Raw genomic sequence first — 12,405 nt, forward strand, 5'->3', positions numbered from 1 at the left:
TCTCGGGAGAAGTTCCATTAGCGTCTCTGGTGTCGGAGCCACTCCATCACTGAACAAATGTGAGATAGTCATCCCTTTCAAGTTGCGCCACATTGAGTGAATAGTGGCTGATGCTCTGTTCACGACTACAGGTATGAGGCTGACAGGTAAAAGTGGAGAGACAGCAGGAGAACGAGAAGGAGAAAGGTCGGCCCATGTGGAGTGGAGCCCTTGGAAGAGCACTTTAAGAGAGTCAGGGCGGTAACGTTCCTTAGGGGGCACCCAAAGGGATTTGAGAATATCCGGCGTGAGGACAGCTATGTCGCCACCGGGCGCACTACTCAGCTCCGATACAGGGGCTATCAACTCTGCCCACTTCTGTAACTGTATGGCCCTATACAACTTCCTGACATCTGGTAGACCCATGCCCCCCTCTGTGTGTCTCCTAATCAATATAGAGTGTGCCAGACGCGTTTTTTTTTACCTCCATACAAATCTAGAAAAAAGGGATCTGAATTGTTTGAAGAAGGACTGTGGTAAGCCTATCGGTAGCATCCTCATGGTGTAGCTTATTTTTGGTAGTATGTAACAGGATAGAATATTTTTCCTACCCCACCATGACACCATAGGGAGGTCATATTCCACTAATAATCTCCCCACCTCTTTCAATAATGGTTTGAAGTTAAGATCAGGGAGGATTTGGCCCAAGGGAACAGGGTCAAATTTGATATCTTGGTTTGCCGATAATTACTGCAGTTTGTTGGATCTCTACCCTCTTTCGCCAGCAGAGTGATATGTGCTTCAAGGGACTGACCCGGCAGCCTCTCCCCATCAAACAGCGCTGTACACCATTCCGTGAGCCTCAAAGTTAGAAGGTCACAAAACGTCTTGTAATAAGAGAGGGGAAGGTCGTCTGGGCCTGGGCTCTTACCCGGAGGGAAGGAAGCCAATATCTTAGTGATCTCTTCCTCAGTCATGGAATGTGTAAGTTCTTGTCCCATTTCAGGTGTCAGGCAAGGCACTCAAAAAGGCATGCGTGAGCTTGCGTCTCTCATCGACCTGCATCATTGTGTCCCCCTGTCTTAGGTTGTATAAGGAGTGATAGTAGTCCCTGAATAAGGTTGCCATGGAATGTGAGGATCTATGTAGTTCCCCTTTGGAATCTTGGATAGCGTGAATGTGCGATTTTGCCCTCGCTTTTTTGAGGAGGGTGGACATAAGTTTGCCTCCCTTGTTGCCATGTGCATATAACTTGTGACGGAAGTGTAGGTATGAGTTGGCCGCCTTTAAATGAAGGTGAGTGAGGAGCTCCTCTCTCAATGCCTGTAAATCAGAGAGGAGAGCAATAGTCCTCGTTCGCTTATGAACCCTCTCCAGGGCAGAGATATCTGCTAGCAGTTTATTCACCTGTCTCTGACGATCTTTTTTCAGTTTAGACCCCCAGGAAATGAGGATGCCCCTAGTATAGGATTTATGGGCCTCCCAGACCATGGGAACTGGGGGACCCGAACCTGAGTTAGTGTTAAAGTATGACTGGATGTGTGCAGCTATATCATCCCTTACCTCTTGGTTCTCCAGAAGTGTTTCATAAAGTCTTCATCTAATAGAGGAGGGTGTAGAGGGAGAGAGAGATAAAGCCAGAAAGACAGGAGCATGATCAGAGACGGAAATTGCGTCTATACCTGTAGCAGTGACATTTTGAAGAAGAGAGGAGTGTATCATTAGGTAGTCCAATGGTAGGAGTTGTGGACTGCCGAGTAGTTGGAGAAGTCTTTTTCCGAGGGATGGAGGTACCGCCAGGCATCTAGGACAGACATATCAGAGAATTTAGCATTCAATTTAGCTATAGCCCACTGAGGAAGATGAGCTTTACCTGTGGTGGAGTCAAGCAGAGGATTTAAAGTTACATTGAGATCACCTACAAGGATCACTGGTCCCTCTGCGAATAAGGACAATCTGTCTAAGGTGGTGAGTAACCAGTGTACCTGACCTTGATTCGGTGCATATAAGTTAGCGACAGTGAACACGTGTTTGAGATTGGATTTTTAAAAACAGGTATCTACCCTCAGCATCACTAAGTGCTCCCAATACCTTCAGGGGGAGAGATTGATGTAGTGTTATAGACACCCCTTTCGACGCCGAAGATTGGTTGCAAGAGTGGTACCACCTGTCATATGGACGGGTCGGCAGTTTGGGAATTTTCCCCTCCCTGAAGTGTGTTTCCTTAAGTAGCAGAATTGTCGCTTTCTGTTTGCGTTTGTTGGGTGTATTTAGGCCCCTGACATTAAAAGAGATGCACTTGATGTCGGACATAGGTGTATGAACCGTGATCTAGGTTCCAAGTAGGGTATAGGGTATGTTGCAGGATGAGCATACCGTGAGGTATACAATCCAGGAACGGACAAAGGATACGTGGATTCAATCTAGGTATCACTTGTAAAAAAAAAAAGGGGGGGGGGGTGGTGGTCTAACCGGGAGACCTGAGGGAAAGGGGGATGTATGGAATGTGGTGGTGGTGGGGGGGGGGGGGACAATGTTACACAAGATTTAAAAACGAGGGTATAACTGAAAAAAGTAATAAGGTCCTCACAAAAGGTTGAGTGACTACGTAATCAAAATGAGGAATGAGGGGTTCAGGAGTGAGCAGTAACTGAGGTCCTAGCCTGTGAGACATGGGCCCAGCACCTAGCTCCAGCGGGTAGCTTAGAAAGAAAAACTGTAAGGCTTTTTAAACTGGAGATTCAGAATTCAGAAGGCATGGGAAAGGGGAAGAGGGGGTTGTAGACAAGCTGAGGAAGAGAAAGGCATAACATGTACAGTGGTCCCTCAACATACGATGGTAATTCATTCCAAACGACCCATCGTATGTTGAGGGATCCGTGCAATGTAAAGTATAGGAAGCTGTACTCACCTGTCCCCGCTGCTCCGGACCAGGTCCTCACCGCTCCCGATGCTGTCCCAGGGGCTCCCGATGCTGTCCCGCTGCTCCGGTGTCTTCTTCGCGATCCTCCGGCTTCTTCCGCATTTTCTACAGGGTCCGGGCCTCGCTGCGCCGGCGCGGCGTGCGTAGCGATGTAATAACGACGCCAGAAAGCGAGGCCCGGACCCCGGAGAAGATGCAGAAGACGCCGGAGGATCGCGAAGTGGACCCGGAGCCGCGGGAATAGGTAAGCGAACCTGCCCGGGATGCTTAAACTGATATCCGACAGCAGCTTAAGCATTTTGCGCTGTCGGATAGCAGTTAATGCGATGGCCCCGACATATAAAAGCATCGTATGTCAATGCTGACATCGACATGCGATGGCCTCTGAGAGGCCATCGTATGTCGATTTTATCATATGTCGGGGCCATCGCATGTCGGGGGGTTACTGTACTTGTAAGTGAAGATGGTCCAGCAAAGAGTAGAGAGAGGAGCTTAAGACCCTTCAAGCCAGAGAGTGTGTATGTGCCAAGGGTGAGGGAGGAAGAGCGTGGAGTGGAAATATACAGAGATAACTTTAAGAAGCAGAATAAATATGAGAAGCATGAGGGATGTATTGGTGAGTAGACTGAACGGGTATGAAAATGAAGATAGAGACAGTAAGGAACCGTGAAGTGATAGAGAGCTTCAGGGAGGGACAAGGGTCAGGTAGCATTAAAGTATAGAAGAGGGTGTAAGGAAGAGAGGAGGTAAAAAGGGGGGAAAGGAGAGTGCCAGTTGATGAGATCAGGGAGAGAAGTAGAGAAGATAGAGCAGGTGAGAGTATGCTAGAGAGGATACCACCCATGCAAAAATGAGTAGTAACTAAGAAGTGCAGAGTCCCACTCAGTAGAAGATACTAAGACAGACATACAAAAATAAAGTGATCATACTACACTCAAAAGGTATGAAGTAACAGTGAGTCCTCCGCCCGAGACGGTCTCGCATGCTGCAGGCTTCCACACCATTGAGATCAGCGCAGACGGGCACAACAGTTCCATGACATACAGAGGAGTCCTCAACGGGGAGGTGGCTGTTCCTTCATCGGAGTCTTCTTAGTCTAGTTAAGCATTCTGTCCTGATGAAGGGCCCGTTTCGGGATGAAATTGGTCTACTTTGTTAGACTGACTATCTCGAGGGATCTGGCGCTTGGAATAAGTTCCTTTTTTGTTTCTTCTGCTGCCTATTCTTAGTCTTGTTAGCTTTCTGCCTGGAAGCCTGTCTCCATTCCTCTTGACGGGGAAGCGCTGGCAGCAGAGGAAGATCAGAAACAGGTAGCCACGTAGGTATGTCTATAGGTGCAATGTCCAAATTAGACCACACTGCTGTAAGATCATCCGGTGTGCGAACTGTAAGCCTTTTCCCATTCAGGTTAATGGACAGTCCAAAGCGGAACAACCAAGCATAAGGAATGTTTCTGTCCCTCAATAAGTCCAGCATAGTTACATAGTTACATAGTTAGTACGGTCAAAAAAAGACATATGTCCATCAAGTTCAACCAGGGAATTGAAGGGTTGGGGTGTGGCGCGATATTGGGGAAGGGATGGGATTTTATATTTCTTCATAAGCATTAATGTTATTTTGTTCCAGGAATGTATCTAACCCTGTTTTAAAGCTGTTAATTTTTCCTGCTGTGACCAGTTCCTGAGGTAGACTGTTCCATAAGTTCACAGTTCTCATGGTAAAGAAGGCGTGTCGCCCCTTTAGACTAAACTCTTTCTTCTCCAGACGGAGGGAGTGCCCCCCTCGTCCTTTGGGGGGGGGGGGGGGTTTAACCTGGAACAGTTTTTCTCCATATTTTTTGTATGGGCCATTAATATACTTATATACGTTTATCATATCCCCCCTTAAACGTCTCTTCTCAAGACTAAACAATTGTAACTCCTTTAATCGCTCCTCATAGCTAAGATGTTCCATGCCCCATATTAGTTTAGTCGCGCGTCTCTGCACCCTTTCCAGCTCCACAGTGTCCCTTTTATGTACAGGCGACCAAAACTGAACAGCATATTCCAGGTGAGGCTGTACCAATGCTTTATAAAGGGGGAGTATTATGTCCCTGTCCCTTGAGTCCATGCCTCTTTTGATACATGACAATATCCTGCTGGCTTTGGAAGCAGCAGCCTGACATTGCATGCTATTCTGTAGTCTGTGATCTACAAGTACACCCAGATCCTTCTCTACCAGTGACTCTGCCAGTTTAATCCCCCCCTAAGACATACGACGCATGCAGGTTATTAGTACCCAGATGCATAACTTTACATTTATCCACATTGAACCTCATTTGCCAAGTGGATGCCCAGACACTTAGTCTATCCAAGTCATCTTGTAACCTATACACATCCTCTATAGAATGTACCGTGCTACAAAGCTTGGTGTCATCTGCAAAGATAGAAACAGAGCTGTTAATACCATCCTCTATATCATTGATAAATAAATTAAACAACAGGGGTCCCAGTACAGAACCTTGGGGTACACCACTAATTACCGGGGACCAATCAGAGTACGAATCATTGACCACCACTCTCTGGGTACGATCCATGAGCCAGTGTTCAATCCAGTTACAAACTAAAATTTCCAAACCCAAAGACCTTAACTTACCTGTCAGACGTCTATGAGGGACAGTATCAAATGCTTTAGCAAAATCCAGAAACACTATATCCACAGCCATTCCTCTGTCAAGGCTTCTACTCACCTCTTCATAAAAGCAAATTAGATTGGTTTGACAACTTCTATCCTTAGTAAACCCATGCTGGTTATCACTTATAATACTATTATCCCCTGTGTATTCCTGTTTGTAATCCCTTATAAGTCCTTCAAACAATTTACCCACAATGCACGTTAGACTTACTGGTCTATAGTTTCCTGGGGAAGACTTAGAGCCCTTCTTAAAGATTGGCACCACATTCGCCTTGCGCCAGTCCCTTGGGACAATAACAGACACCAGTGAATCTCTAAATATCATGAACAAGGGTACAGATATTACTGAACTTACCTCTCTAAGAACTCTTGGGTGTAGTCCATCTGGCCCTGGAGATTTGCTTACATTTATATTACTTAACTTACCTTGTACCATCTCTACATTAAGCCAGTTCAGTACATTACATGATGTGTTACCATCACTGACCTGTCTAATGTCAGCTCCTTTTTCCATAGTGTATACAGAACTAAAGAACCCATTCAGTAGCTCCGCCTTCTCTTGATCGCCTGTGACAACCTCCCCATTATCATTATTAAGGGGTCCTACATGCTCTGTCCTTGGTTTTTTTGCATTTATATATCTAATAAAATATTTAGGCTTAGTTTTGCTTTCTTTGGCCACCTGTCTCTCGTTTTGAATTTTTGCTGTTTTTATTACATTTTTACAGATTTTATTAAGCTCTTTGTACTGTTTAAATGTTATAGCTGACCCATCAGATTAGAATTTTTTGAAGGCTATTTTTTTTGTTGTTTATTGCTCTTTTAAAATCATTTGTCAGCCATGTAGGATTTAGTTTTAGTCGCTTATATTTGTTCCCCTTTGGTATATATTTAGCTGTATAGTTATTTAGAGTTGATTTAAAGCTGTCCCATTTACCTTCTGTATCAGTGTTTGAGAACACCTCCCCCCAGTCTATGTCCTGTAGTGCAGATCTCAGCCCAGGGAAGTTTGCCTTTTTAAAGTTATATGTTTTTGCCTTCCCCGCCTGTCTTTGTTTTCTACATTTTAAGTCAAAAGTAACTATATTGTGGTCGCTATTACCAAGGTTTTCCCGCACAGTTACATTACCAACCAGCTCTGCGTTGTTGGAGATGATCAGATCCAACAAGGCATCACTTCTTGTTGGGTCCTCCACAAACTGGCCCAGGAAATTATCCTGCAATAAATTTAGGAATTGTCGCCCCTTTGTAGTTTTAGCCAACCCCGGACCCCAATCTATATCTGGATAATTAAAATCTCCCATTATTACCACTGTACCTGCCCGGGCGGCCCTCTCTATTTGTTTATACAGCCGACCTTCTATCTCTTCAGTGATATTAGGGGGTCTGTAGATTACACCAAGTATTATTTTTTCAGTATTTCCCTCCTTTTGTAATTCTACCCACAGTGATTCCACATCCTCAGAATCATCACACACTATGGCATCGTTCACATTGACTTTCATACCACTTCTAACATACAGACAGACTCCACCACCTTTTCTGTTCATTCTATCTTTGCAAAACAATGTAAACAGAGGCTTCAAGATCCTACGTTTGGCTAGCGTCACCGGGGAAATGTCCTGGTACAGTGCAACTTCCACATCACCAAGGATCAGTGGTCTATGATCCCTGGCAGCCTTGAGGATCACAGCGGTATCAACGTAGGAGAGTAGCCCACATATAACATCCCTCGGGGGTTCAAGAGGACGTGGTTTCGGGCGCAGCACCCTATGGATCCGTTCTATAGCGATCAAGGCGGCTCGTTCAGGCCCAAGCAGAGTAGCAAAGAGCTCCATGGCGGTTTCCCGCAAGGAGTCGGGGGCATAGGTCTCGGGGATGCCCTTGAATCTAATGTTTCTCCTGCGGCTCCTATTCTCCTGATCTTCTATCAGCGTGAGGGCAGAATTTACATGAGTCACCAACCTGTTCTGTCTGGAGACTATTGCTTCTGAGTGAGCTGCGATCCCCGAGCACGTAGCTTCCAGGGCCTCCGTGCGGTATCCAATGGCATGGACCTCCGTCTTGATCTCTGCTAAGTCCGAGACCACCGGCTTCAGTGCTTTTTTCATGAAGGATTTCAGGAAATGCTGTGTTATCACCGCCGACGCCTGGCCCTCCTCCTCTCCGCTTGAGTCGTCCGCATCCTCATACACGCTCTGAAGGGAGGACGCCGGCGCCATTTTGGGTTGCCTCGCCGGAGAGACAGCGCCTTTCTTTTTCAGGAATTTCGCCATGTCGGCTTGGTTTTTCCCTAGGCCCGGGGGATCAGGAGAATCCTGGCAAGTTCCCCTGCCGATTTTACCCATTTTCGAGGCTGTTGAAGAGGTAGTGATAGGTGCTAGGAGCGAGTCAGGACCAAGAGCAGCAGGCTCGCACGTCCATTCAGTCTGCGGCTAGGCTCCGCCCCCAGGTCCACTTTAAGTTCACATCCATCTGACTGATTCCCTGAATTGTCACATCTCAGACACAGAAGGGTTTATCAAGAAGCTGTATTGCAACAATTACACAACATAGAATCTTTTTTTATATGAACTATTTAAAGGGGTACTCCGGTGGTAGCCATTTTTTTTAATCAACTTGTGCCAGAAAGTTATACAGATTTGTAAATTACTTCTATTTAGAAATCTTAATCCTTCCAGTACTTATCAGCTGTTGTATGCTCCAGAGGAAGTTGTGTAGTTCTTTTCTGTCTGACCACAGTGCTCTCTGCTGACACCTCTGTCCATGTCAGGAACTGTCCAGAGCAGGAGAGGTTTGCTATGGGGATTTTCTCCTACTCTGGGCAGTTCCTGACATAGACAGAGGTGTCAGCAGAGAGCACTGTGGTCAGACTGGAAAGAACTACACAACTTCCTGTGGAGCATACAATAGTTGATAAATAGTGGAAGGATTAAGATTTTTAAATAGAAGTAATATGCAAATCTGTTTAACTTTCTGGCACCAGTTGATTTAAAAAAAAAAAAAAAAATGTTTTCTACCGGGTACCCCTTTAAGGTCGCTTTAGAGTGATGAATTGTTTCTTGTAATTGATGTGATTTATTTTCTTGTCAGGTGCTGCAGTACTCACAGGAGAAATCTTGGCTCGTAGAGTATTGTCTGTATTTTGCAGTGCAGTACACACACACAGCCACAAGGGGGCACCCAGAAGGACAGATTTTCAGGCCTGTGGCTCCTTTGCTGTGTGTTGTGCTGGGACGAAAAGTGTTCCAAAGGAGTCACCATTCCTGAGCATTCTTCACCCAGCCTTACTCCCCATGTTCCCTGATGCATTGCCTGCATGGCCCGCCATTCCAGTATAAACCATTGAGGGTGGTTGGGCAACCAGGAGTTGGGTGGATTTCTCATCTGGGTTTTATATAGTGACTTTTGTATCTCAGTATAGCCGTGTGATTCATGTTCATGTGACTCTTTCAGAACTTTTGACCTATACTGTGAAAATATTCCAGCGCATTAATCTAAAATAAATATAAATGAAAAAAAAAATATCTACCTTTAAAAATCTATCTTCACCTTTCCAGCACCACTGACTACCTTGTAAAATAAATAACAGCAAGGGACTGCTGGGGCCAATAAAGGGGTATTCCGGCCAAAGACATCTTATCCACTATCCTTTGGATAGGGGATAAGATGTCTTTGGCCGGAATACCCCTTTAAGGTGGTTCCACATGCAAGATAAGCGGTGTCTGGTGGTGGACCAGTAACAGGTGGCACTGAAGCGATGGGATTTAAAACATGAATATGGACTTTGTACTTGTATTATCCCATTTGCAGCTGTCAGGTTTTCAGAAAAACAAGGAAAACATTTATTTAGTTTAAAATTTGGCCCTATATGTTATTTCTAACCAACCCTTGTGGCTTTCAGTATTCCCAGTATGTCTCGGAAGGATGGAAATGTGCAAGTGCCAATGGGCACTGGTTTTTGGACCAGCAGTAAGCCACCTCAGTACAGCAGAGAGACTCAAGAACTGCTCAAAGGTAATGTCATATGCCAACAAAGTCACTAAGAGCGCGATTGGTGATCTGCCGGAACCATGTCTGTTATCCTGCTGTCTGATTGGCTGATAAGAGTATTTACAGTAACACGTTAACATGTTAACACGTGGAAAATACACTGTGGATTTTTCATCTGGATTTGTTGCCAGAAAATCTGCGGCATATTACAGTTTTAAAATCTCATCCAAAAAAAAAAAAACTGCATGGAAATTGACATGCGTGTCACATAATTCTGCAGGTTTTTGCCATGGATTCGATCCTTTACATTTTGGAATAAAACCCATATGTAAAATGTGGATTTTGCAGCAGAAATTCACTTTGTGAACCAGGCTGGTGCACAAATAAGGCTGCTTTCACACTATAAAATTCATCCGTTTTAAAGATCCGTTTGATGGTCTGTTATGAAAACCCTGAAAATTGGCCATTAAACGTCCGTTAGAAAATCCCATTATAGTCTATGGGATTTTTACATTATCCGTTATAGTCCGTTATTAATAACGGACGTTATTTTGTGACTGCAGAATGAACGGAAGAAATATTGCATGCACTATTTCTCCCGTTACTATCTTCCGTCACAAAATAACGTCCGTTATTAATAACGGACTATAACGGATTAAAACGGATAATGTAAAAATCCCATAGACTATAATTGGATTTTCTAACGGACGTTTAATGGCCAATTTTCAGGGTTTTCATAACGGAACATCAAACGGATCTTTAAAACGGATGAATTTTAGAGTGTGAAAGCAGCCTAACACGTGGGGTACATTAAAATTTTTTAGTGTTTTTTTTCTTTTTCCTCTGAAAAAGATATATATTATACTCTAGATATTGTAAAATACAATGCCAATACATAAAATGTGTGTATTCCCCCATGTAAGGTTTGTATAAGGCTGTCTTCACACTAGTGGTATTCCTTTTCCATCAGGTTTCTGTTTTTTTTTTTTTTTTTTACAGAATTTTCCAATAAGGAAAAAAGAAACCTGACAGGATTCTGATACATTATGGCAATATTCACACATGACAGATTGAGTGCAGATGTTTCTGCAACTGAACATACTTTTTATACATGTGGATTGTCACACTTATTGTAGGCCCCAAATGAAAATGCCAGAATATCTCTCTAGAAATGTGTATTCCTTTGAACGTTTGCAAAGGTGTTATCTATTCTAAGAGAAATGTAGACAGAAACCAAGGGGTCTGGCAAACAAGTCAGACAATAGTCTGTGTACAGTCTCTTACAAAACAATGATAAAGTCTGAGATAAACAAGTACTTGAGATCCTTCAATCTTAAAGGAGTAGTCCAGTGGGGACCCAGTGGTGAACAACTTATCCCCTATCCTAAGGATAGGGGATAAGTTTGAGATCGCGGGGGGTCCGACCGCTGGGGCCCCCTGCGATCTCCTGTACGGAGCCCCGACAGCCCACGGGAAGGGGGCGTGTGCACCTCCGCACGAAGCGGTGACCGACACGCCCCCTCAATACAACTCTATGGCAGAGCCGAAGCGCTGCCTTCGGCAATCTCCGGCTCTGCCATAGAGATGTATTGAGGGGGCGTGTCAGCCGCCGCTTCGTGCGGGGGTCGACACCCGCTATCTGGTCGGAGAGCCTGGCCCCCGTAGAGAGAGATCGCAGGGGGCCCCAGCGGTCGGACCCCCCGCGATCTCAAACTTATCCCCTATCCTTAGGATAGGGGATAGTTTTTCACCACTGGACTACCCCTTTAACTGTGTTAGCCTGGGATTAAACACAATGGGGGACATTTACTAATCTAGTCTATTCTGGGTATGCTTATAGACCAGTGTATGTGGTAGTCTCCTGTCTATTGTGCTCCTAATTTATCAATGGTCTCAGAGCCCTTGATAAATTCTGTGCTCAGACTTCAGGGTCTTTAGCTTAAACTGCATTTAGACCTGCTCCAACATGGTCTGACATTTCAGCGTAATTTGGGCAGATGCGACTTGTCGCACAAAAGTCGCACTTGATAAATTCAGCACCAATGCATTTTCCAATGCATTTCCATCTAAAATAGACTTGCATGCATCATGTTCTAAAAATCCTTTACAACAAAAGTCGCAGAAAAGTCGCACATATTTAGACTGCGACTTTCTGTGCGACAAATCTAGACAGGAAAAACCAGTCTAAATCCTTTGATAAATCTCCCCCAATGTGTGTATAAACGTGGGTCCACATCATGGATTTCACTCAGATAATTGTTCATCTATTAATTTAATAATAATCTTGAGGAAGATGATAAGCGGCCTGTAAAGTACTCATTGTCTTATTTGGCTTCCAGAATCAATATCACTTAACAGAAAACCAATACGTCTTTTTATTCCCCAGTAATGATGCAAGAATCCAAGCTGACAAACCTCCAGCAGCGTCAGATCAGAGAACAACTGCAAAGTACGTGTTATTTGTAACCATTATTATACCTACTTGGTGTTGGAAATATTGGATGTATACATTTCCAGAGATGCCCATCACCTTCTAGAGGCCAAAGAGGTGTCAGTTCATTCATTTGCAGGGTTCTCACACCGCGCTTTGTGTTTACTTTTCACTGTTTCTGTCTTATTCCCTTCAGTTTTGCTGCATACAAAAGCATAGTCAACTACACTATGGTATATAGCACAAAACAAAGCAGACGTTGCAACCTTTTTTTAATCTTTATAATATTAGTCAATGGGAATGGGATTCTGCTCTATGGCATACAGCTGAACCCTCTTTTACTAAAATAATTTAACTTATCTTCTAGTTACAGGATATGGAATAAGTAGCTGATCACGGTGGGTCC

At 44.3% G+C, this 12,405-nt stretch overlaps 1 protein-coding gene across 2 annotated transcripts in view; it reads left to right on the forward strand.

The window, feature by feature from the left end:
- The window catches only part of C6H22orf23 (chromosome 6 C22orf23 homolog), a 30,000-nt gene that overhangs the window by 13,777 nt on the left and 3,818 nt on the right, over positions 1-12,405 (forward strand). For both annotated transcript variants that reach the window (XM_056523957.1, XM_056523956.1), the window contains 2 exons: positions 9,480-9,592; positions 11,955-12,017. In XM_056523957.1, the coding sequence (XP_056379932.1) occupies positions 9,490-9,592; positions 11,955-12,017 (166 nt within the window). In that variant the 5' untranslated portion in view covers positions 9,480-9,489. The remainder of the gene's footprint in view (positions 1-9,479; positions 9,593-11,954; positions 12,018-12,405) is intronic.

Source organism: Hyla sarda, chromosome 6, assembly GCF_029499605.1.
Source record: "Hyla sarda isolate aHylSar1 chromosome 6, aHylSar1.hap1, whole genome shotgun sequence".
In the NCBI taxonomy this organism is placed as follows: Eukaryota; Metazoa; Chordata; class Amphibia; order Anura; family Hylidae; genus Hyla; species Hyla sarda.